The sequence below is a fragment of the Syngnathus leptorhynchus genome, chromosome 9 (assembly GCF_054491065.1).
Source record: "Syngnathus leptorhynchus isolate UIUO chromosome 9, UIUO_Slep, whole genome shotgun sequence".
NCBI classification, from domain to species: domain Eukaryota; kingdom Metazoa; phylum Chordata; class Actinopteri; order Syngnathiformes; family Syngnathidae; genus Syngnathus; species Syngnathus leptorhynchus.
In genome coordinates, this window is record NC_141203.1 from 4132551 (window position 1) to 4157993 (window position 25443).

General features: G+C 41.5%; 3 protein-coding genes and 1 long non-coding RNA gene across 11 annotated transcripts in view; all 4 read right to left on the minus strand.

Moving 5' to 3' along the window:
* Positions 1-1117: 1117 nt before the first annotated feature.
* Positions 1118-13348, minus strand: LOC147050718 (uncharacterized). Of its 6 annotated transcripts, none has more exons than XM_085920874.1 (23): positions 13184-13348; positions 12744-12817; positions 12161-12252; positions 11141-11256; positions 9360-9590; positions 8976-9082; positions 8508-8614; positions 7861-8101; positions 6905-7074; positions 6170-6298; positions 6047-6080; positions 5319-5540; positions 4541-5007; positions 4111-4235; positions 3525-3641; positions 3319-3435; positions 3147-3242; positions 2420-2613; positions 2299-2333; positions 2172-2215; positions 2013-2081; positions 1785-1935; positions 1118-1656 (listed from the first exon to the last, which is right to left on the minus strand). In XM_085920874.1, the coding sequence occupies exons 3-23, from the start codon at positions 12218-12220 to the stop codon at positions 1525-1527; spliced, it is 2964 nt and encodes a 987-aa protein (XP_085777000.1). In that variant the 5' UTR covers positions 12221-12252; positions 12744-12817; positions 13184-13348; the 3' UTR covers positions 1118-1524. The 6 variants fall into 6 exon arrangements, with proteins under 6 accessions (XP_085777000.1, XP_085777001.1, XP_085777005.1 ...); XM_085920875.1 differs by having other exon boundaries at positions 13200-13335; XM_085920879.1 differs by lacking the exon at positions 13184-13348 and having other exon boundaries at positions 5319-5386; positions 5486-5540; positions 12744-12992.
* Positions 13349-13810: 462 nt separating this feature from the next.
* Positions 13811-14712, minus strand: LOC147050719 (uncharacterized). The gene is made up of 3 exons (XR_015067284.1): positions 14578-14712; positions 14362-14451; positions 13811-14222 (listed from the first exon to the last, which is right to left on the minus strand). It is a non-coding gene; the product is annotated as an uncharacterized LOC147050719 (long non-coding RNA).
* A 387-nt stretch (positions 14713-15099) lies between these two features.
* atp6ap2 (ATPase H+ transporting accessory protein 2) lies at positions 15100-19242 on the minus strand. Its single transcript, XM_085921223.1, has 9 exons — positions 19081-19242; positions 18177-18307; positions 17612-17740; positions 17437-17532; positions 17004-17141; positions 16870-16923; positions 16590-16739; positions 16389-16508; positions 15100-15725 (listed from the first exon to the last, which is right to left on the minus strand). Exons 1-9 carry the CDS (start codon positions 19154-19156, stop codon positions 15531-15533), a joined length of 1089 nt encoding a protein of 362 aa, XP_085777349.1. The 5' UTR covers positions 19157-19242; the 3' UTR covers positions 15100-15530.
* A 597-nt stretch (positions 19243-19839) lies between these two features.
* bcor (BCL6 corepressor) overlaps positions 19840-25443 on the minus strand; it is a 37097-nt gene continuing 31493 nt past the window's right edge. For 2 of the 3 annotated variants that reach the window (XM_085920210.1, XM_085920211.1), the window contains 5 exons: positions 24447-24613; positions 23952-24097; positions 22103-22180; positions 21380-21533; positions 19840-20873 (listed from right to left, as the gene is read on the minus strand). In XM_085920210.1, the coding sequence (XP_085776336.1) occupies positions 20522-20873; positions 21380-21533; positions 22103-22180; positions 23952-24097; positions 24447-24613 (897 nt within the window). In that variant the 3' untranslated portion in view covers positions 19840-20521. The remainder of the gene's footprint in view (positions 20874-21379; positions 21534-22102; positions 22181-23951; positions 24098-24446; positions 24614-25443) is intronic. The other variant, XM_085920212.1, reaches the window with a different exon arrangement.

A 25443-nucleotide genomic window follows, 5' to 3' on the forward strand; every position in this document is an offset into this window, starting at 1 on the left:
ATCCAATAAATAGAGGCCTTGATTATTCCTGTCACTTAAGACAACTTACCCAGACTTCTCTGCAGTCAACAAAAATGTTTTTTCCCCTTTCTTTTTTTGATCAGAAATCCTTCCAAAGACTCAGAAGTATCATCGAGTGCCATAATATGATCAGTCACGTTTGCTAGTGTGACTGTTCCAGGACTCCGATTCTAGCAGAGGGATCCATCACGCGTGCTTTTGTTCTTGTAGGCCTGAAGACTACGGGCAGATTCCTGCATAAGTATGATTCAGATGTTTCGAATTGTAATCTCTGATTAAGAGCAAAGACGGGACTGTGAACCGAGCAACTTTAGCCTCGAGGGCCTCGAAGGCGAGGTGGCACGACGCCACAATGGGAATTACATCGAGACACGTTGAGGATGGGACAGAAAATAAACACCTAAAGCTAACAGTGTAAACCTCTGATAAGATTAGAGTGGCTGGCATTGTAATGTAAACAAGCTAATAAGAATCAACACTATTTGTCTCCATAGTAACTAATCTGTATTGCTGACCATCCACTCTAACTGAAGCTCTGGCAGACTCCATATGAATTGGAAGCCTTATGGCTGTTATTGAAAAGATTGGTTGGTCACTGATTTTATTTTTTTTCCCTTTTTTTTGTAAAATGTGAATTTGTAAATTTTGAGTTGTGATTATTATTCTCACTTAAACAGATGAAAATAAACAAGTGGTGTGGGAACATTGTTGTTTTTCATTTAGTTGCATAATACTTCTGTACACTAATAGTTGCTTGATAATTGTGCACGCAGATTTTCTCCTTAGGAAGCCAAAACCTGTTTTACTTTATGAAATAATCAGATTGAAGTTTATTAACATTTTGGATTGACTGTGTTCACTGTAATTGTTCAATCATGAAATTTGTCCTCAAAAATACAAATTCCTAATAGTTGTGCACACACACACACACACACACACACACACACACACACACACACACACACATACACGTACACAACGTACGTACTTGTATACTAAACACGAATAAAGCCTAAACATTGTATATTGTCATCTTTGGTAGCTCTTAAAGCCATCTTGTGTCAAACATAAGAAATTGCAGATGTTGAATATTCAATTGTGCAAGTATTTCGTGCGTTATGTACCCAACAGCACTATTTAATTTTTGTGACTTTAAACACTGCAGTCAGACTCAATAAAAATCTTACATCAATTCCAAGGAATATAATTTATGTCACACAAACTATATTCAAAACTGTTCTGGACATACTTTGAGGTTGTGTACAAATTAAATAAAGACTATCATATGTATCAAAAACAACTTGCAAATAATAGTACAACAATCTATAAAAAAAGCTCCAGCGTCAACAAAAAAAAAGACATTGTACATCCATTGTTCCTTCCATTACTTTCAATCAAAAGTAGCTGCCCATCAGCTTCATTGCCATTTTAGCTGACCGAGTCAGCTAAAAACGGATTGCTCAGTATGAGCGACGTTGATTCCTGGGTTGCCCGTGTCCTTGCTCACGTTTTGCTCATCTGCTGACGGTACAGCAGCAGCACCAGTTCGCGTATTTCGTCTCGCTTCCTGCGCACCTGTCGCCGTGGAAACCAGCGTTGCAGTTGTAATGGCAGATCAAAGTGCACCACAGGGTCCTGGAAACCCAAACAAAATAGTACATCATCTAGTCATCCATTTTCTCTTTAGGATTAAAAGTGAGTTGTGTGCATCTAAAATCATTATCACACTTTGATATGGTATGAAAAATAAAGGTGTTAACTACCTTGAGGAAACTCTCCACATACTGCAGCAAGTAGAGACCACAATCGCTGCTATTGTCCTGCAGAGGAACGTGACAGTGGGAACTTTTCATCTGGTCGGGACCAAAGTCACGCGTCGATCCGCGTCGTGCTTCCCATTCTGACTGCAGGTACCTGATGTGACAAAGTAGTCACGCCGTGAATAACTTCTAAGCACAAATGCACGCACGACAACTGCAAAAATAGCTTACTCTCGCAACAGTTTAAAGATGCGCTCGTGAAGAGACAATTTAAGGGAGTCCATTATGAGAATGCAGGGCCTAAAAGGGAAAAAAAATGAATCACTTCATTAACATTAGAGAAATAATGATTCAAATGGAAGCAGGTGGCCATTTTGTGTCCAGTCTCACCTTTTTGACACAAACTTTGTATGGCAGGTTTTCTCTGTGCAATTCTATGAGGGAAGCAAAAATAAAAATCAGTATAGGCTTAAGACTCTTTGAGGAAGCATGCTATAAATAAAATATTTTGACTCACCAATCGACGAGAAAAGGATTTAGTTGGCTCTTTTCCTGAAACACAAGAAATAAAATTGATTTGCACTCATTCAGGTGAAACAGATGACTGCATCAAGTGATACGGTCAAAATGTATCAGACCAGAATCTGCATCCATACTGTCACTGCGGTTTATCTTCCGTTGTGTGGACAGCGCCTCACTTGAGCTTCCTGGGCCTTCAGCTTCCTCTTGCTCGGTTGACGCGTCTGTCCCGTTGTGGATATTTTCTGCCCAAGGCTCCAACCTAGACTCCTCCAGTCCAGGAAAGCAGATGACCACCAGATACCAGTGAGCTCTTAAAAAAAAAAAAAAAAAAAAAAAAAAAAAGAATCATGACTATTATCATGTTTATTAGCATTGCAAAACATCACCTTTATCCATCCAACATGCTGTGTTACCAGTTTTCACAACATTACATTTTTTTCTCCTAGTAACATTAAATATTCCCTGAATATTACAATTTATTGTTGTAGCATGAAAGGTTTCATTTTCAAAATGTTTCTAAATCATAATAAAAAAAACCAACCTTTTTGTGACCTTCCCAAGTTTCTTCAATATTCAAGCTTGAGTCACATTATCTTTATAGCATATGAAAAATTTTCTCATAACATAACTTCATCATTACATTAGGGATTTTTTTGAAATATTTTTTGTCATATAACTATTAATAATATAAATATTATTCTATCTATAAACCAAATACTAAAATGTCACTTTATTCACAATTTATTTAAGCTTTTTCTTTTGTAACAATTTTATTCTCGTAAGTTTTATGAATTTAGCTTTATAACTTTTCGCTCTCACATTTGTGCATGTATGTTAACTTACTCCTGATTGACAGGTACAAATAAGAAGTCCTTTTCAAAAATGTCCACGTGGCGCGTCCACGTCTTCACTCTCTGGTGCCGTTTCCACCTCTGACAGCTAAACGTAAGAAAAGAAATAGGATGAATAGTAGTTCTTTCAGATCATTTTCCATCTTGAGATTAAAAAAACTCACGATTCTGTAACATTGCCTTCGCTGGCATTGTCCCTGCGAGTGAGCTGCTTGTAGAAGAAGCTGCTGAAGATGTGCGAGCGCTCGACAACGTCACGCAACGAGTTCTGGAGGAGGTATCTGAGTTGAGAGCACATAAATCAATTTAACTCCAAGTGAGCAAAGAGCACCAATTGAAGATGGTGATGTATAGTCGCCGTCACACTCACTTGAGGTAAAAGTCGATGATGACGTCATTGAGGTACTGGCCACTGTCGAGACACTGCAGGTCTTCCATTGTCACTGTGATTCCACCTTTGAGTGGCGGAGGAGGAAACTGGATCAATCTAAACACAAGTTAAAGGACAAATATAATTTAAGGGGTCAAGTAAGTGTAATGCCATACCAACGAGAATAAAATAGTAATGTTATTAATAAAAAAAAAAGGTGTGGGTATGAGGGAAAAAACCCTCCATACTATTACAGGGAAAAGTATCATTCCTGCTAATAATATCAAATTGATATTGGTACTGGACAGTAGTCTGGGCTGCAATATCAATGTAGGAAGTGGAAAAAAGTTGTACTGGAACACCCCAAAACATTTTGCGTATCTCAACAATTCAGTGCAAAATCATTCTGTCGTTGTGTGTTTTTAGCACTTAATATACATCATGAATCATGAAAATGACTTGACAGGGTCTTTAAGTACATGTTAGATACTTCTGACTCTCAATAAAACAGGAATTACATTGGATACAACAGAACAGATTTCTTTACATACTATTGCAGTTTCATTCATACCATCCTAGGACTTACCGGTGGGATAGGCCCTGATGTTTGTATTTAACCCAAGTAGAGTCCGGTTGACACATGGTCACTGTGTACGCTCCTGTAGTTCTATGTCGACATAGTGTGTACAGAGGTGTGTCTGTCATTTCGTCCTGCAACACAACAGCAGTATGCTATCTTTGTTTGCAAACTTCTTTCATACTCCTAGGGATACCCGTTCACACTACGCCATTTTAATTAAACATTTTTGTGACTTGACAGGTACTGCTGTTTTACTTTGCAAAGGTGTCCAAGTTGGCTTCTTTATATCCGTGGGTGAAATATTAGCGAGGCTCTTGATTGAAATTGGATGAAATGTATCAGTAAAATAATTTCTGGTTACGGTTGGGCCTATTTGGGGTGATAAGGTGCATATAATGGAGAAAAATAAAACGAGAAAACGGACGGGGTGTCATACCCCTTCATCGTTTTGATCGTCGTCTGGGGTGTGTTGCACTCCGAGCTCCACCTCTGTATCCGTCTCCTGGGCTGGGGCTGTCTCATGCTCAAACTCAAAGAAGGTCTGTGGCTCAGACATGTCCACCAATGGTGAATTCTCCGCCTCTGATGTTGTGTCCGTTGGTGCATCCACGTCTGATTCAGAGTATGAACTGCTTTCGTCCAGGTCGGTTGTCGAGGCAGGCGTGTCCAGGCCGAGCATCCGCAACAACATGGGGTCTCGGCCACTCGATTTTATCAGCTCCACACTTTCATTTAATGAAAGACTTGGACTGATGAAGTTCTTCAGATCGAGCGTATCGGCACAGTCTTCATCATTAGATAAACAGGTGAGACAGTATACTTCCAAGAGAGAGTGCAATAGAGTTCCATCCATGCCCAGCAGAGGTTCCTTGAGAGTCAGCACGAGGAAGGGGCTCGGGTTTCCTACGGGAACAAAATCCATCAGAATGAGAGTTGTGTTCTCAAGGGGGCAAAAGCGGAACTTCGGCTTTCCAGCCCAAAGACTCTCTGCTCACACGACAAGGCTAAAAATAGTAAAGCTTCCAAGGCTCATGGAAGCACAGAATGACCCCGGAGCGAACGAGGGTGTGTTTGCTGTAATGTCATTTCTCGGATCTTATTAATAGCATCATTGATAGATAATGCGAATTATGACATTACAGTCAATAAGCCCTAATGCACAAAATGTAAAATATCAGCTGAACTCCATTCACATTGGTGTAACGTCCAATTACCAGTGCTGGGTGGTGCATCATGTTGGGTATACAAGAAGTGAAGATTCTTCTGCACAGTTACTGCGGCACTTTGTGTCACACAAAAGAAAAGGATGGTACAAGGCTCAACACTGGATGCCCAGTGGAGTCCATTGGCTTTCAGCTCCTCCTGGTCCCATACACTGTACCTTCTCAGCTCCGTAGGCTCTAAAGTCAATTTCACATCAACCTGCTGGCTTGAATCTGAGGACGACATGCAAGCACAATTGCCTTAAAACAGCTGCATCATAGAGTTAAATCAAACATTCCCCTCCAAGAGCATCTGAGGAATACATGAAATAGATGGAGTTTATAATGGAGAGTGGACTTTACTACAGTTTTTTTGTGCTACTGTAAAGAGAGTGGCCAATATATATATATTTTTTATTTAGTGTTAGGGTTATTTTTGTGGGTATTTTATATTGAGATATATTATATTTATTTGTATTACACTATTTATTATTTAGTTATTATATAGTTTAATATTCTTTCCACAAATATTGATAATTCATTAAAAGGACAATGCGTAGCATGTTTTAATTTGTTAAAGTTCAATATAAAAAGATGCTATTCATTTTAATAATGTGCAGAAAAAAATTCTATGACACTTTTTTATATAATTGTAGGTCTAGTAATAGACTAAATAACTAAATAGGAGATCAGGTGCCCATCCCTTATTGGTGAGAAGGCGGTGTGACGGGCAACATTACCTTTCAATGGTATGATGATTTTTTGGTTCACTACCTGTCGAGGTGGGGGGAAAAAAGTATATTTACATCATGGGTGATGATAATGTGCGTGTGTTTGTGTGTGTGAGATGGGTCATCATTTACCATCTTTCCATTTGCTTCCCCTTGATAACCTCCACAGAACATGGAGGAAAAGGCCACACCAAAGACACTGTGGTCAATTTCGGGGTTGAGAGACACTAACCCGGACCTGCCTACAACCACATGGAATACCTGTAGAGAAAATGTATACATGCACAATGGGTTATAGACACAGGCCGTGCAGAATTTCTCTCTCCTGGCCTTGGATTACATAACGGTGATTTTAAACACAAGGCCAAAATCAATTTTTTTCTTCCTCAGTACAAATCCAGCGTATGAGCCACCAGGCAATTGACTGTTGGGTAAAAAATTGAGTAATGAAGTTTTATGTATTTTTTATCTGCAGTTACTAAAGCTCCCCCTGCTGGACACATGGACATGAGCAGAAAAAAACATCAGCCTGTTGAGCTTGAAACCATATTTCTGGCCTTTTTTGTTTGCATTTCTTTAATGTAAACAAATTTACCTGAGTCATTTTTACAATAACAAAACCTTAAATAAGAAATTAATATAAATTTATGTTAACCACTGTGATTGTTCCCAATTTATTGATGTTGTGTGGCATTCGGACTCTTCTACTTGATTTCTAAGGGAATTGTAATTTGTAGATCTAGTGAGCAGTTGTGCAGAACCATTCCAGACCAGAAATATTTCAAGCAACTATATTTTATAATTTGTACTTACACAAGGTGACCTTCAGAAATTTGAATGAAATACAGAGGGAAATATCAAGCCCACCTCCACATTCTGCAAGTCAGGGCCGTCGGGTTCTTTGGACTCAATATCCTGCAACAAATGTTGCCCATGGTCCTCAACTTTGGCATCTCCTGCCAAGAGCAGCGTACGAACATTCTTGACTCGACGTCGAATCACGTCGCCGCTCTCTTCATCGTCGCTAGACAGCACAACTGAAAGCAAACATACATAGATATAAAAAAAAATAAAAAAAATAAAAAAGAGGGGCCTCAAGTTGAGGAAAACATTGTTTGCCTACTCTTATATACATTGCATGCACTTAGAAAATTGTTTAAGAAGTTTTGCACTAGCGGTGGAGAGAAAATATTTCTGTTAAAGTTTATGCATATATTGTTGCTATTTAATAAAAATAATGCACTAGTTTAATTTTATTTAAAAAAAAATTCTCTTTGCAAAGAAAACCATGTTTGTTTTAATATATTTTTGGTTTTCATGAAAATAAAAAATAAAGAAATGTATAGTATACTTTATTTTTAATCATGATTTAATTTAATTCCTGCATTATTAAAAAAAAAAATCCCAACTTCCCCAAAAATAAACATATAGACAACATTTCTTTTTGCTTTATTTGAGAAAAAAAAAAAGAAAACTAACATCCACTCTCCATCCAATCTTTGTCCAACTTATCCTCATTAGGGTTTCGGGTGTGAGCATTCGACAGCTGACTGCGAGTGGGTTTGCACCCTGAATTGGTCGTTGAAATTCAGCGATTCCCTATTGACATTGAATAATTTCCTGTCGAGATGAATAGAGCATGACTGGGGAAACATTTTCGTTGCCATACCTAATTTGTAAATTATGAGAATTTGTAAGTTAAATGCCTTTGAACTAATTCTGTGGTTTTATTCATTAGTTTTTGGGGAATTACATCAAAAGCTTTCACAGGCTACGGATTGTCTGCTTCGGGACGAAGCATTCCTCTCGCAGTGTGTACTTACTGAGCTCTCCAGTGATGTCTGGGGCAGAATCCTCTTGTGTGGCCAGCCGACTACAACCGGGACTTCCAATGGCGTCCGCTGACTCCACATCACAGTCTTCTCCAGGTTCAGTCAAACTAACCGGGGCCAGTCCTCCGTCTCGTGCACCTTCCCCAGTAAGGCGAAGCACGCTTTCTCGTTGCCGTTTTTGGCTGCTTGTTCCATTGCATTTGATCCATTTGCTTCCACTTCTTTTCCTCTTCTGTTGACAGAAAACACAGACAATTTTTGATTGTCAAATCATTACTATAGATTGGCATTGATTCATTTATTATTGAATGTCATCTTTAGAAACTTTTGGATTCATTATTTCTACAAGCGAAAGGGGCAGACCACGGTAACTTTGATTGCAACCAAGAGGGGCACCTTTAATACTCTGGCAAGCACAATATCTCCTCAAATAGTGGCTCAAAAAAGGCCTTTTCACACTCTTTGTTTGACGCAGGGTACCACGCAAGGGCACAAGTCATTCATTGTCAGAGAAAATACATTCATCTCGACAATGTTGGTGCCTTTAGTATTTTCTAGTTTTGATGATAGGAAGAAATGAATGGAAACCTAGTCAAATGCACACTATCATAGTGTTGGAATGCTTGGCGGCCATTCACCAGACAATGTTTCTCTCGAGTTCCAATGTCCTTGATGGGAGTTGGGGAAAACTCATCAGCGTCTCCGGCATCCTCCAGCGGCTTCCAGCTCACTGACAAGCCGCAGTCTGTAGACAAACCACCACAAGTACTGACAACCTGATTGCTGCTAGGAACAGTGTGTTGTCAAGAAAGTAGAACAGGAAAACTGTGCAGCGGCATTGCAGATGGTTTTTTTGGGCCAGGAAAAATAACAGCTTGAAGCTCCGTTAAAGCTGCCCTTAGCTAACACTTCATCCAAATGTTCTTTTTAAACTAATGAGGCAATGAAGACAACAAACTATAGTATACATATGTGAGTTAAATGTTTTCGAGACTGCTGTTGTTTTGAGGATGTTTGTCAGTGTGACATGAATATTTCATGTCACACAAATATTTCCCTTAACCAACACATAAGATTACCACAGAAATCACACAAGTGCGACCTACCGACAACACTGTAGTCTTCGCCATTTGCACTGACATGGACCATCTTCTCAACATCTTTGTTTTCTTCTCCATTGGCAGTGTGACGTAACCTCTTCCTGACGTTTGACCTGCAGAGACACCAAACGTCACAAAAGTTTTCCTTTCTGTGTGCGTGTGATGGCACCACAGAAAGGTTAGCAAAGAGACTAACTGGGAGCCAAGAAAGCAGTGAATGTGCGACGAACCAAAAGCTATGCGCATGACAGGTTGATAAATGGCCCTTCCGACCAAAAATTTATAAACCAGTGTGTTTACTTTATAGACTTAAAACGCCAGTATTTATGGCCGTGTCCAGTTAATTCTCCCGATTTCTGGATCAAAATGACTATTAAAATGACACACTACCTTTGTAGGGATGACGAGGCATGCTTTCGGACACACTTTGGCATTGCGGTCTTCTTTGTGACATTCCTGGGTGGCTTCTGAGCTCGACATCTGACGGCTTCTTTTTTGCATGGGTGTCTCTCGCACGCTGTTTCTGCTTTTTTGTTGCAACTGTGACCTGATTGCTTGTCCAAATAAGCCCTCCCAGCCTCTGTCTTAAACACATCGGTGAGGACCAGACAAGGCCTCTTTCTGTGGTACAAAAAAAAGAGAGACATTAATCGCCGAAGTCTTTTACCTGGCAGTTGAAGTTGTCGTTAAAATACAATTACAATTGCACAATTGTCATAAGAGGATGCGAAGGGAGGGCTGGTGTGACACAGATAAAGCTGACACAGATGAAAACGATTGGTGGCTTCGGATTAGCTTGGTTAGAAGCTAGTCCATAAGACTGATTAAGCTATGTTGTTGTCTATCCGTGTATAGTGAAATTTAGAATTATCAGCTCTGAAAGCGTATTACTTTTTGCTATAGAGTATCATTACATATCGAGCTACTTGAGTTCAACACAGGATCACGTTTGCTTGTAGTTTTCTCCAGCAGAATATAAAAAAAAAAAACAGAATGTGAGACAAAGCCTTGGCATGATTCCTTATGTCACTATTCCATTGCATACTATATAATAAAAGTGCAAATATTGGTATTAGTAATATTAGTATTTTGGAGTGTTTTGTCTATACAGTATTTCAGTTTTCCTTGTTTGCAAAGGATGGTAGGATCATCACACTATATTATTTTTTTTATCTAGAGTTTATAAAACGGTTCCATGGTGACTTGAACATCAAAATGTGCTAAATTCCGTCAACAAAATTGAAAAGGATTTGTGTTTTCCTGTGTTAATTATCAGGCACTTTTCTGGTTCATTTCTAGCCAAATCTGCTTGACTAATGAGAAACCAGCAGTGGCTGGGAAGGAAAGCCCCCCTATGTCCAAATATGGTCAAATTCGAATTTATTTCACAATTCGATACTAATCTGATTAGTCCCCAATTCTTTGGTAAGTAAGAATAATGGATGAATATCTATATTTTGAAATAGTTTGAAAACACATTGCAGCTCTTCCACAGACGTTATGTATGAGAGGTTTTGCAAAACCCGCATTTCCTTGTACTGCAGAAGTTGTGTGGTGTAACTGTCGCTGACATTTAGCAACTGGATGCTTTTTAGACAATAATGAATGAAAATCAGTAAGGTTAGATAGTTATTTTGTTAAAATCGGTCACCGTGAAGCCTTGTTGCAGAAGGACCCTCATGAGCTATAGAGGCAAGTTGCCATTCTATATTAATTTCTGCATGACATAGGGTTGGGTGATTCATTGTTTTATTTATCGCATCACTCGTGACCTAAGAACTTAAAGAACTTTATGAAGCTGATGTACAACAGGGGTTTTCTTTTATGATGTATTGTAAGGTGTTTTGCAAGGTGGTGGTTCAGCATGACTGCAAACTTCACGTTTGAACCATTTTAATCAAATGAGCCAAAGTAATAAATTTGCAATTTTTTTGAGTTGATGGGGTAAATGAAATAGAACATAAAATATACCAAATTGAACAAAGCAACGTCATGGGAACTCAATCCAGCTGTTTTTTTCTTTTCCCCTGAAAAGCTGTCATTTGGCTAGGACAAGAATTCCACCTAACATTAACAATATGATATATTGCTGATTTACTGAAAATCTTCTTTCCTAACAATTGTCTCCCAATGGGTCGGGAGGACAAAATGTCTACTGGGTGTTTACTTACCCGGCCAACCCCCATTTGACCAAAGCGGCATGATTTTGATCAAATGCCTTGGATCCTCTTTTGCGCTTTAAACGCGATTTTGGGAATTTGCAACCAGGATTTGCAGCCCAGGACACCTGTTTACAACAAATAATGATGAGCTCTCTAGAAGTATCAAGATGAGTCATGACAACATTTGCTCTCCTGTGTGTGGCTTAGCCATCTGAAATTCACAGGATTTTTATTACCATACTGTCATAAGAAAAACATGTTTTGAAACCCCAGGCTATTTGATATACTGTATGTCAAGGAGTTTCAAGACTTATAATTGTAGAAACACTTCATAGTCAATCCGGCACTTAAAATATTTCCTTAAATGGCAACCTAGCTAAAACCACAAAGCCCCAATTATATTTTTGCTTTTTCTCGATTAATATTTCTTGAGTATTTTTAGATTAAAAATGAATCTGATTCTTACAAAACAGTTAGATATTAATCTCTGTATTACAAATGTACAATTACGTTCACACCTTCCTTCATATGAATAGAATGGACAAACCCTAAGGGAAAAAAAAAAACAAGAACACATTCTGACTCTTATTGAGGCATAAATTACATTAATACATCAATATTGCAGTCGATTTAATAGTACTGTTATTTTCTGTATTATGATGGGAATGATACGTATACAGAAAACACAAATGCATCTTGACTAATTGGGGTTTACGGTAGTTTGTCCAATTTGAGTTGCCGTACCATGATGTTTATCAATCACAGGCCTCCCAAGCCAATCTGATCACACAACGTACCATATGAGGTATTGCATCACTTCCCCCAATTTGCAACTGCCATTTATGTTTTCTTTTGAGAAAGAATAACACTCAATAATGTCAAAACACCATTGACGATAATATAGATGACAATATACTCCTCTCACCCACCCCTAAAGGTAAATGTAGTTCATAAATGAAATGTTGCTCATTTAATTGCAGAATTGGACAGTCCTGCCTTTGGAGAGTAGGCCAGTCGAGTCCCACTTACCAGCTTATTCCTATCAACTGGAAATGGATGTGTCCTTAAGGCTTTCTGGGAGTCCATCATGACTGCCAACTGAGTAAGGCACAGCAGCAACACTACGAAAGAGAACACGTCAGACAAGTTTGAGGAGACAAATTCACACCCCAATGGCAATTTTGTTCGTCTTGTGACAAATTTAATGGAGTAACTATCTTGTATTACCGTGCAAGCCGGAATAATTTGCAGGCATAAAGAGACAAGAGTGTGTCAATATATTGTTATTATGTTTTATTCAAAACAAGACTAACTACAGGCTACATGTTGAGGACTAACCTCGTGGGGAGATGAATGCATCTTGACCAGCTCATGCAATGTCTTCGATTTACACCACAACTGTCTGCTGCTTTGATGTGTCTTTAGTTTAACACGCAACTTAAACTAATATTACTTTGATGTCGATATTCAAGTCTGCGCAAATGTGAGTTTTCGTCTACTGCGCAGGTATATTTCAAATAAGAATGAAAACCGCTCTTAAGCCCCCAAGGCTAGCAGTGATGATAGCTCATGCAAACAAAGATGCTTAAGACCGAAGAAAGCGAAATCTTACCATGTTCTGGAGAGTCGCTTTTTGCTTTACGTGGAGATATTGGAGACGTGCAGATAACAATCCGAGAGCGAGCACTTCACGCCACAGGCACCACGCAAATGTGAGAAATAATCATTACTAGTAACGAACTGGAGGAGATACTCGAAACATAGAGGTTCCACTGTTTTACATGGCTACATCCGGGTTATACCGGAAACTACGTCACAAGTATAAATAAAAAACTTTTTATTTTCTTGAAAACGTAAACTTTATTTCATTGTAAAAAAAAATCACTTAACGTATTTCAAATTATAACGTGTACTAACACGAAGGTAAAATGTGTTTTGGAGCACTGGAATAGATTAATCGCGTCACAATTCGTTTCAACAATGAAATGTACTCAATGTAGTAAAATAAGTGCAGAAAATATATAATTCTAAATGAAGATACTGTACACGTACCAAACTGTCCACGCACAATTTGTTCCAACTCTCTGATGGCGTTCAATTCTCTGGTGTGTTTAATGTAGGAATGTTCATGTCCTCTTTACTTGGATATTTGTATCTTTGCGAACTGCTAACGAGCTCGTTGGGGACGTCGACGGGTGCACACATAGGACGACGCTCGTTAAATGCTGGTTGCTAGCGGAAACGTGGTTGGGCACCACTTGGTGGCGCTGCTGACTTCCCAGTGTCAGACTTTTAAGAATACGCTATAATACGAATAACAAATAACAGCTTTTTGACTTACATTGCTCATTATTGGCTGATATGAAATCACAGTATAAATAATTTGACTCAGTGTGAGTATTTCAGAAGCCAGTATAAATACTGACGTGAGACTATTGAAAATGACAGGTTGAAGAATAAGAAAAATACATTTTGTTAATCCTAACATGCCATAATGTACTCGTGAAGCGATTTTATCAGACTGTAATAAAGAGAGGAAATTTGGGATGGAAAACGACTGGTTCATATCTTCACTCCTCCACATTACATGTGCTTTTCAGGCGTTTATAGACACCAAAACCAACATCTCAGTTGTACTGTCAATACTTATATCATGCAATGAGTGCCATAAAACAGTAGAAGAGTTTCAGGTGTTTATTGATATGATCATTGCAAAACACATCAGACCTGCTCAGCCTCCTTGGAGAGGTTTGTGAGTTGAGTCTTCACACGTTGCAACAGACATTATCAATATTTTACAGCAGGGTAAAAGAAATGTAACAAGAGCACACTGTGGCCATTACTGAATATTCAATTAACAATATTTAAGACATATTAGCATTACAATGCTGTTTACATCCGTTGCTATGATGCAAAAGGGAACTAATTCAGTTTAAGGCTGTTTATGAATGACCTGTGTGATTCGTGTTTTAACATCAAGAGCCATACTTCTGCACAGTCAAAGGCGTTCCGGAGACCACTTCCTCACTGATGTGATTTGACGTAATTACGGCTTCTGGTGACTCTCTCAGAGCTGCCGCTCTCTTTTCAGCTGAGAATAACAGTAGAAAACAGACCACTTTACCAAAACAACATTTGTTAGCCCATCAATCAATGTTTACCCACGAGAGTCTTCTGGAATAAGATGGGAGTGGAGGATTTAAATGACGTCATTACTGTGTTCGTCTTACCGATAGCACTACATGGCGTCACAATGGGCTCTTCCAGTTGCTCTCTCTTAGCAATGGCCGCCCGGATCTTCCTGACCGCGTAGATGCTCGCTGTCATGCAAAACACTATTATTAGTCGTATGGTAGTATTATATTTCATATAACATGTCGTTAAATGGCAGGCTAAACAAAAAACACTTATGTTCAAATAAAAATATAAAACCAATTCAAATATACCTTTTATAATCAGTCAAACCATAGTTGTAGCGTATATGTAGTTCGTTTGCTTGTTTTTCCGCTCCCCGCGACAAGAGGCGGAAAAAATATCGGACCCGGATGTGTTTCAGAAGCTCGTGACCAATTAAGTACGCCGAAAGACGATAAAGGCAGGACTTGGGATGCAAGGTACGTTTCAATTGGCTCAGAGTCTTCGCAACATACTCATGTGACCTAGTAAACACGGAAAGAGCCCTTAAATGGGTATTATTTTTTCATGACAATAATAACCTGTCTGAAACTTGATAAAAGCGAATTGTATTATGTTGCTAATTTGTTTAGTTTTGTTAAAGTTTTAACCAGTCATCTATGCCTTTTAGATCGGTTACTGTAATTACCCGTTTTAATTTGTTATATACTCACAACCTGGAAGTGCTTTTTCTTACACTGTTACTTACATATTACTTCAGACCTCTGTTGTAAACTGAGAATGGCCAACATGGTAAAACATTTTGCCAATATCAAACATATGGACAATTGTGTGAGCCATAATAATTTATTCATCATCTTTGCAATTTTACAATTCACTTGCTAATCGTTAATCAATGCTGTCAACGAAAGGTGAAGTTATTATTTCAAGCAAAATACACCTCTACATAATAATCTTTTCACATCGAGTACAGCAGGCTGTCATACAGTTGCATTTTCAATATATACACATATATTTAACTTAAAACATTTTCACAACAAATTCATGCTCTTCAGAACATGACCATACAAAAACAGACACCTTAAGGAATGATGTGTTATAATGTTGATATCCATTTTCAACTACCACAGCAGCGTCGTAAACCAATTGCTCACTCACCGTTTACTTCAATGTCACACAAACACAAAGCACAAAACGATCACTCGTGAAATACAAGGGAATGGATGGATGGATTGAGTGAGTGAGTCCTTGAGGGACGTGGTTTTTAATCCATCCTGATCTTCTGGTTGGTCATCCTGTAGATGATGCTGTCGTATCCCGGGTCCATGTTCCACAGGTTGTAACCCACGGCAATCACCGCCAGCACCAGCACAATCATCAGCCACAGTACGATGTTGAAGACCACGGCGTAGTTGAAGTTGTACTTGTAAGCTAAATTGTAAGGGCTGCCTGGATTGCTCTGAAAAGAAAATACCGATACTTTTTAAATGAATAGATTCTGCACATTTGTGTTTAACAGCAGAGTCTGACATATGCAATTAAAGTAAAAATAAAGGCCAATAAACACTCATAGCCACTATTTGCAAAACTGTGGTATATAATTATTGTAATTGTAATAGAGCATGGATGTATTTTTTCCACTAAAAGACCATTACTTACAGTATTTGTGGGGAAAAATGTTTTTATATAAAAAAAAAAAAAATAAAAAATAAAAAGAAGAAGAAGAAAGAAAAACCACACAAGTACAAAGTATCGCTGCCTTCCTGATTTCATTTCGTGCTTCATTAAGTGCTTTTTTTTAATTGATTCTTTAATTGTGGAGTTTTTTTTAATGAGACTAATACTGTTAGTGTAAATCTGAACATGCATTTGTACAAATAAAGGTCCCTCCTTCAATAAAGTTAGCTATGAGATGAAAAACAATATTGGATGATTACTAGTGTTTTTATTTTCAAATTTGACCCACTAACACTAAAGATGTGGGCAGCTTTCGAGGCCATTACAAAATGTAAATCTGAACATGCATTTGTACTAATAAGGTCCCTCTCTCAACAAAGACATTGCCTAATGCCTTGCACTCTCAGTCAAGTCAGAAAGTGTTCTGTACACAATACGGACTTACGATCTGTTTTGATTCCAAAATTGAGCGGGATTTCCGAGTGAGAGGAGCCTCAAAGTTCTTCACGGTCACGACCTCCACCACGGCACTGTTGCCATAAAGGCCGTACATGTCCTCTGCAAACTACAGAATGAAAATTAAAAAAAAACATAGTTATGGAGCCGTTAACGATGGATTGGGAAGTCTCCCCCTCTCGCTCTTTACCTTCTGCAGGACAGAGGAGAGAATGGCGATGGCATCGTGGTACTGAGGAGAGTCTTGTCCATAGACACGGCTTAGTTCTTCAAGGCCCGACAGCTCCAGGGAGTAAAGGTCTGGAGAGTGGTCCTTGGCCAGATGCCTGTGCCTCTGCAGCTGTATGCGTAACATTGTGGAACCAGAGGTAAAAAATAAAAAATAGGGCTCAACGAATTTTTGCATGATCATCGCAATATTTTTATTCATTTATTTAAATCGATGAGCCCCAGAAAAACTAATAACTCACCAGAGCAGTGATGTCATGCAGGACTTGGACCTCAGAGAGGAACAGCAAATCAGCCTGTAGACATGGCAGGAGCAAGGTTAGACAGGAAGTAAAGCGTGTGTGGTCATAGGAGAGTCGTACTAATGGAAAGTGACCTCTGCGTTCCTGCTGAGTGAGTTAAGGGGCAGGGTGGCCAGCACGGAGCCGTCTTGGGACAGACGACCTCGAATCTGCTGCAAGGTAACTGGTAGATCTTCGAACACGGCGTTAGCTTTGCCCAGCATGTACAGCCTCTAATGGAGGACACAAAAGAGGCACATTACAAATACTTGTACTAAGTTTAAGAAGCACTGATGCATCCAAAAAAAAAATGGTTCTCCGAGTACCATCAACATGACCATCATTAAAATACAGTAGTGTAGCAGGCCTAAGTCCTATGTGGTCCTATGTGGCTCGCCAGGAACGCAGACAAAAGTATTGTTCACCCCCTTCATCTTTTCCTGAAAGCTCCCCAAAATTGTTGAGATAACACATCTTAGACTGAAGTCAGAGTTTTGAGATTCAATGATGTAATGACTGTGTTCGCACCTCTTCACTTGGTGCGAGCTGCAGAACAACAGGCGTGTCCTCAGCGAACAGGGAGTGCACTGTCTCTGCGACACTATCCAGAGTGAAAGGCACAGGCTGGGAAGAAATAGGAAAAACTTCACTATACCCTACCAGGGATTCATTTTGGTTTTAATCCAGGTCCAGGGTGACTCACATTCTCCAAGGGATAGGAGGCCACACTCTGAGGAAAGGTGAGGTCATCAGCTCCTTGGACCACCACTAGAACATTAGCGCGGGGACGCTGGAACAGGAGACCAGCCTGCAGGCCCGGCCAAGACAGATCCTGAGTGGATTCAAGAGACATTATTATCAAAAACCATCATTGAACAACAGCAATAAAAATGAAGCGCAAACAAGAACTTTCTAAATCCTTCAGTGTCATGATAATTGGAGATGATGACCAGCAGTCACCACCAGCAGATGTTCCTGTTCGACCATGTTTAGCAGTGTTATCAATGTTTGGCATGCTAATTTTATTGTCCTTTCCCTTGGTTTGATGAGACTCTGAGTTGGATCACTTATTGATTAAAATTTCCATTGGCGGTTGATTTTGTTTTGTTTTACATGCTTATAATTGAAGCAGCGTGGTGATGTACTGGTTTAACATAGCTGACTCACAGCTATATGGTTTGGGTTTCAAAGGTTTGTCTATTTCTTGTTCTCTAGAGTTAATAAAGTTTTGTTTGCAATAACAGCAGAACTTCAACTGGTTGAAGCACCTCTTGAACAGAGAAGCCCATTGTTAGGGCCACTAGGTCGGGAATCTTCTCGCCAGAGACAGGCCACTCTCCTTTCTGAAACGACACAAACTCGGGAGCCTGCAGAACCGTCAAACTGTCCCCACGGACATCTGCACAACAGAGAAGAAAGAAAAAAAAAAAAGCACATAAGCATGTAAGATCAAGTATCAATGTGAAACAAAGAATGGGGGTAATTTACATGGTAACCACCCTAAACTGAGTTCCTCTGCATCATCTGCTTTCATGGGCAAATATTAGGCGCATTAACAAGACTCCAGTGTCTGTAACAGTCATGTCGAAACACCCAGTATCCCAAACCAAGGCAACGCCGCCAACACCAAAAAGGTATTTTGGTACTTTGTATTAAACTTTTAAATTTCAGTCAAATTTGTGCATTGTTTTTCCTTTTTATGAAACACAAGCCAAAGAAACTCGTGAGGAAGAAATGGCGAGGAAGTTCCCTGTTCCGTGACCTGTCACATGACTCACAATCCACATAACTACTGTAAAGCAAACAAAAAATAGAATAAAAAGATCACACATTATTGGTTTATTATTGCTCATCAAAACAACGATGAAACGCACTTAATTAAAATTGAGCGTCCCCAATAAGTAACGCTTAATAGCGGATAAACGAATAAAACCTGCCAGGTAAATCTTTTACAACAAAGAAAAATAGAAAAACACCACATAGACGTATCACATCAACATACATTATAAATAGCGTTAAATGAATGATCGACAATGCTATCGTTACGAGGTCGGTTAGCCGACTGTGATATGCTAACACTTTGACGCACCGAGTACGTGATGTGACAATAAAGCAAGAGGAGATCCGTTTAAAATACATAAACGAAAACCTCAATTATTTCATAGGTCTTACCAGTCATGCAAAGGAATAGGATAACCCACAAGGCAAAGGAAAAAGCCTCCATCCTCGTCCAGCCAGTCGGCGACATCTTTGCTTCTCCTTGGTTCTAGCACAGATCACATGATCGCAACGTCACGTGGTATCGACGTGGATAACGCATGCGCAATAACAGCCTCTTTGGTTTGGGGACAAAATTAAAATAGTGTATGTACAAGTAGGACTCCGTGTTAAATGTTTACTTTATAAGTATTCATATTTATTATCAATATTTATTATTTTTATTTATCATGTATTGATTGGAGATGTACTCGTTTTAGTTGTGCACTTTGTTCATTTGTAAATCGAAATTAATACAGTAAATTAGATCAACAATATATGTAGAATATGACTAATTGAAGACGATTAATAATTGATGATAATCCAAGATGTAATTAATTTTCATAGAGGCACTTTTGAAACGGTAACAACCCTGCAAATAACAAATCCCTTGAGTTTATTTGCATCATGCAGTTATGAATTCCAACACTTGAGGGCGCCGCAGGTCTGCATTAAATCGCTTGCTGTTGCCTGGTTGGTCCAGAGCTTGAGTGCCGATATTAAAAGTGAAGCTCGCGACAATACAAATGTATTCCGAAAGATGGCAATGTAGGATTGCGTCGTCGCGGACAATTTAGCTAAACGGTTTAATTTGACATTGACACCCAATTCATTTAGTTCCATTTAGTCCCTCCAACGCTAATTGTAACCTCACAATTAAAGGAGCAGCACGCACATTCATCTTGCAGTTTGTATATTTATTTTTTTTAAAGCAACTTCTTTTTGTAAAATATAAATACAAATTAGGAGATATTTTAATTACAAAGTTAAAACAAAACAAAATGGACACCCAAAAAAAGTTTGATTTACTGCAGTAGCCTCACTGTTAGATATATACACAAGCTCTTTGCCAAAGGGTGAACATCAGTATTACAATAAAACTTTTATACAATCAACGCTGTAGCTCTGCGTGTTAAATTACAGACTGGACAGGAAGCACAATTTGAACATTACAAAATGGAAAAAAAAGATACAACAAAAAGAATTGTACATCATGTGCTCCCTGTGAACTCAAATAGCACATTCAATATAGCACACATGCACAATGTGCTGCGCTCACTCGCTGTCCGGTTATCGGAAAGGAGAAAAAAAAAAAAAACTATGTACACACACACACACACACCTAAATGTATATGTACATACATATATTCATTTATATTTATTTGTACATATATTAATTTATAAAAAATACGACCATCAGTTGTTGAGAGTCAAGCGTATGGCTAAGCTAACACAGGCCGGGTCAGCCAGCAGGTCCAAAAGTCTCTATGTACAGTGCCGGGGCGGAGAACTCCGGCCAGAACACCGACTCCCGATGGACCGCAAAGCCAACCGCAGCCCAAGATGGTGAAGAAGGTCAGTGCTTGTGAGCCGGGTTAAGGATGAGGCCCACTTGGCCAGCCGCCTTGATCCTGTCCTTCAGTTTGTCCCTTGCCTGCTCCCAGCGGTCATCCAAGCACTCCAGCGTAGAGCCCAACAGGGCTGCTAGTTCGGCACTGTCCTCCACCAGGTCCAGTAGTTCCTTGCTGTCTGGCTGGAAGCCCTCCAGCTCTTCAGGACAGGAGAAGAGCTGAGACAGCGAGGCCTGCCGGTAGAACTCGGCCTCGGACACCGTCACCACCTCCATGTGGGGGAAGGCCTGCCGGAAGCCACGGGCCGACATGCGTAAACGGCGGAGCACATCAGACAGGAGTAGCCAGTTTCTAGGCCTGAGAGGGAGCAAAGTAAGAGAACATTGATCACGAATGAGGAATGACAACTTGTATCTACTGACTTATGTACGTCTTCATGTTCAAAACAAAACAAAGAAAAAACATTCATTTTAAATGAAAATAAAATGTAATTAAAAACTTTTCAAGCTTCCAGAAGATGCACATAAACAACTAATCAGTGGTTGAGCGTGTAATGATAAACACAATCTGAGTGACATCACGACCAATCCAAGTGCTGTGTATAATGATTGACAGGTAAACGGCAGAAAGTCGGATTTAAACGGATATTTGTGTCACAGCGCAAGGAATATGTGCCAACTGTTATAAATTCCTGGTTGGAAACTTGTTCCAGATGTCCAAAAAAAGCAGAGATGTCAAACAAAAAGACATCTGCTCATAATGAGGTAAAACTGCATTCTAACGTGCGTGCCAAATTGTGTTTCTGCGTTACGGCAAAACGTCATTATTTCATTATTCACACTTGGGAATGGCGGGACGCTCACCCATGAGAGACGGACACCTGGATGTTGTAGCACGGCAGCAAGGGCCGGTCGGAGAACTCAAACTCAAACACCTCCCTCTTGTCGTCTTCGTCGTCCTCGTCGGGGCCAGGTGGGTCGGCCAAGACGTCGTAAGCTCCGCCCTCCTCGGCAGACTCTGAAAAATGCAAAATCAACGTGAGCTGGCGTTTTAGAATGACACTTTTCCATACAAAGATTCAGCATAAGGCAGCATCACCGGTGACGCGCCTTAACATTTTACACAAAAACCCAGCCAAGCGGAAGGAATATGGTCACGGCTTACGTACAGGATTTTGGTGCCATCTTGTGGCAACTTAAAGCAATTCAGAAAGGGCACAATAACGCTTTTTTTAACCCGATAAAGGAGGATTTTTTTTTCCTTAATGGAGGCAGCATAATTATGGTTTCTGTCAGAACTGTGATACCGCCTCTGAAAGCAAAGAATCTAGGGGTCGAACTGGTCCCCCACAATGTCTGTGTGCTGTCTGTATATAATGTAGAACCTCAACAGATAAACACCAGCTTTTACAGGCAGTGTGAGAGGGGCTTCTGTTCCTGCACTCCTATTAGTTCCGAAAGCAGAAAATTGCCGGATCGACTCGGTAACCCCCATTTCCGTGTCAGTACAGAACAGCGACATTGGAAAAACGTTTAAAAAAAAAAAAAAAAGTCAGATAGAAAAGGATCATTGTGATCAGTACTCACCACACACAGAGCTGCCGTAGAATTCCCAATAAACTCCGGGGTCGTCATCTGCGCGGCCCTGAAGGTCAGCAAAATAATCTATGGAGAGAGGAAAGGAGCATGTGACTCACCAGCCGGAGCCCAGGGGGACAGGCAACGAGGCAAACAATTGCCCTTGGAGACAAGAGCGGCGAATGGATAAACGGCAGTAAAAGAGGAGGAGGAGGGAGGAGAGGACGTGTTAGGGGAGTGTGGAGTGGTGGAGCAGGGGCGGGTGGGGAGGGGAGGGGGGCTAATGGTCAGGGGCCAGCAGCTTCACCACGGGGGAGGGAGCGACTGTCTCTGCTGGGTTAAAGCTGGCTCAGTTCAGAGCGGGGCTGCAGACGGCTGCCAGGAACAAGAACCACACACAGTTTTGCTGGTGTGTGCGCGCGCACTCGCGGCGGACACATGGCCAGAGAGCTGCATAAGCACATGCGGCGAGAGCAAAGTGTGTGTTCAGCACATACACACAAACACACGCGCGCACACACATTCGGCGAATCAGAGCCGGGCTTTGTGCCAGCGCTGAGGCGTGGGGCGTCTGGCGTGTGTTTGGAGGGATTAACGGCCTCCAGATGAGTGGGACCAGGTGGAGGGAGGGCGGCCATTGCGCTCGCTCGCTCGCTCGTTCACTCCCTTTCGCTCGATCGCTCGCTCGCTCTCACTCCCTCGCTCTACCGTCAGGCATCGATCGACGTGTCCACGCTCTTATCGAAGTTCAACACCACCTTTTTGCAGCCGTCTCCATTTAAAGAGGGGTGACGAACCCGTGGCCTTTGGGCCACGTACGGCCCCGTGAGAGCGTTTGATCCCTTTCTAAAAAGCCCCGAAAATATTTAACGTGCTCATAACATATAATGACAAACATATGTTCTATTGTAGCATCATATTTGATCAAGTATGGCTCTTGAAAGCTGATCGAAAAAAGGTACATCTTAAAGTACCCAAGCGCCACAGTTTCACATTTTCTCTTCTGTTTTCACCCCGATTAAATCAATTTTAATGAGTCCAACCTGACATTATGCGTCGGCAACAGCCGAGTCCCATTCTCCCCATCTCACGTTACCTGGGAGAGCCGCACACGGGCCCTAACACGCACTACAAAAGCAAAGTCTCCGGGCCGGAGCGAAGCCCATTTCCTCACGTACGCTGAGCAAACACAGTTGGCGTTGCTAAGTAACCAGATAGAGGAGCTGGGAGGCAACAGCACGCACTCCTGCGGGCTCAAACTCCCTTGTCTAACAGGTGGTCGAGGGAGGGAGGGGGAGGGGGGGTGCGCGCCGGAGGGGAGCGATGGGCTGACAGCGGCTGACATGTCTGCTGACGGCCGGAGGCGAGCGTGGGGTGGAAAATGGGGAGGGGGGGAGCAGCGGGTGAGGATTTGCAAAGCGCCACTCGGGGCAACAGGTTGCGCAGAGGTCGAGGCGCTGAAAGAGCTGCAAACAGGATCGGGGGGCCTTTGGGGACTGGCTGCTGCTGAGCGGCTGCTTTAACATTTGAACCCTCATCACTTGCATACACCACCCAAAACCTACCCATATTATATCTTGTCCTACCTTTTTGTAATACAAGGTCGAACATTTGCCAGTGTTTTGTCTACAGGTAGAAACGTCAGAAGTGTATTAAAAATTGTGGTATCAAAAATTCAAAATGACTCTGACACCCTTCAGCATGTTACACCCCCAGCAATGGAAACTAAAACTAGATGAGGGTTCATCTTTCCAATCTGAAATCAACTGTGCCCCTTGGTGGAAATGGATATAACGTAATATAAGTCGCATGCCTCGGTGACGTCTGCAAAAGAACAGCCAGGAAAAAAATAGCTTACCAGTGAGAAAGCGCTCCATGATGTCACTGTGGGTCATTTTGAGGAGGCCCCGGCCAGAATACGTTGCCAAGGTGGGGTCGGCCCCGTAGGACAGCAGGACGCGCACCACATCAAGGTGATCGTTCTCCACCGCGTCATGAATGGGCCTGCAAATACATACGTCATACGCAATCATTTTAAGTAAAATGGTAACTGGACTGCACTTTGAAGCGCTTCACAATGCCTCACATTCCCACGTACACACCCAATGGCTGCCGCTTATTCCTCTCCTGCGTATAAAGTCGGGTAGGTTCTAAGGTTGGAACCGTTTCAGCGGATTATCAAAGCTTGTGTGTCATAGTGACGCCCGTGGCAAAAACAAATGATCCAATCCATCATCCAAGTGACGCGTTACGTGACACGAGAAAGCTCTGACACAGCCCACCGCCGCATGCTAATGAGGCATCGCACGTTTGTTTGAGCCGGCGCGAGCGGGTCGGGTTTCAGCTAAGGTACCTGGTGCCGTCCTGCGCGCTACAGTTGATGTCGGCCCCGTAGTCCAGCAGGTGCTGGACGATGCTGAGCCAGCCGCGGGCGCAGGCCTCGTGGAGGGCGCAGTAGCCGGCGTAGTCTCGGTGATTCACCTCGCACACTCGGTTCTCCAGGCAGTAGAGCACCACCTCCTGTAGGGAGCCAACACAAGCGCCACGGTTCAGTACGGGAGGGAAAAACAACAGAGTCGTACAAAGACAGACGGCTTCTAGCATATAAAGTTTCCTGTGGCGGCCAAATTAGGGGAAGAGGGAGGAGGGGGAAGGGGAAATGAGCGTGTTCCTGCGCCGGACTAACATAAAACTCGCACACAAACGCTCCATAATGCTGCAGCTGGCGGCGAACGAGGCCAGGAGACCGAGTATGACTCAACGACGCGTCGCCTGCCAGATTCCGAAGGCGTGCGCGCGTGCGGAGACAGTTGCGGCGGGCCCGGGCAGCGAGCGTGGCGTAATGGAAGCGGAACAAAGAGATTTGATGGAAGCACTCAAGAGCTGGAAATGTTTTCGCTGGTCTTGGGGCCGCGACAGCCGGCATCCAGCAGAAAAATAGACGGGGCTGGTTTTTATTGGACCGCCGCGGTGTCTGCTGCTACTAAACGGAGGAAATGGCGGGAAGGGGTGGGGAAGGAGGGAGGGAGGGCGTTCTGTTCTGATAAGGACGTTAGTGGAGATATGCAAAGCAAATGCAAACTGCCGCATTTATCTAGATTTTTCTAAATTAGGGTTTTAATTATGTCACCCACGTGCATCCGTATATGCGCATAAACGCCAACGCTTAGGCGCTGTCCCTCTAACAGCCCACCGCCGAGACCTCCCTCCTATGAACCTGGGGAATGACTCCAAACTTCCATTTCTATGCTAATTCTCGCCCTCCAGCTGCTCCAAGTGTTTATCTCGCTCGCTCCCCATTTGCGCGAAAGGGCGGCTGGAGGGACGGAAGGAGGAGGGGAAGGGGGGGG

What these genes read in the sequence shown, in the direction of transcription:
- LOC147050718 (XM_085920874.1), bottom strand. Translation starts at nt 12,220, where the DNA reads ATGATGGACTCCCAGAAAGCCTTAAGGACACATCCATTTCCAGTTGAT. An exon ending in ATCATCGACTTTTACCTCAA is followed by an intron (nt 3,436 to 3,524) that starts GTGAGTGTGACG and finishes CTCTCAACTCAG; the next exon opens with ATACCTCCTCCAGAACTCGT. An exon ending in TTTGTACCTGTCAATCAGGA is followed by an intron (nt 2,614 to 3,146) that starts GTAAGTTAACAT and finishes TTTTTTTTTAAG; the next exon opens with AGCTCACTGGTATCTGGTGG.
- atp6ap2 (XM_085921223.1), bottom strand. Translation starts at nt 19,156, where the DNA reads ATGTCGCCGACTGGCTGGACGAGGATGGAGGCTTTTTCCTTTGCCTTG. An exon ending in CCTATTCCTTTGCATGACTG is followed by an intron (nt 18,308 to 19,080) that starts GTAAGACCTATG and finishes TCTGTTGTGCAG; the next exon opens with ATGTCCGTGGGGACAGTTTG. An exon ending in CACTCAGCAGGAACGCAGAG is followed by an intron (nt 16,924 to 17,003) that starts GTCACTTTCCAT and finishes CCATGTCTACAG; the next exon opens with GCTGATTTGCTGTTCCTCTC.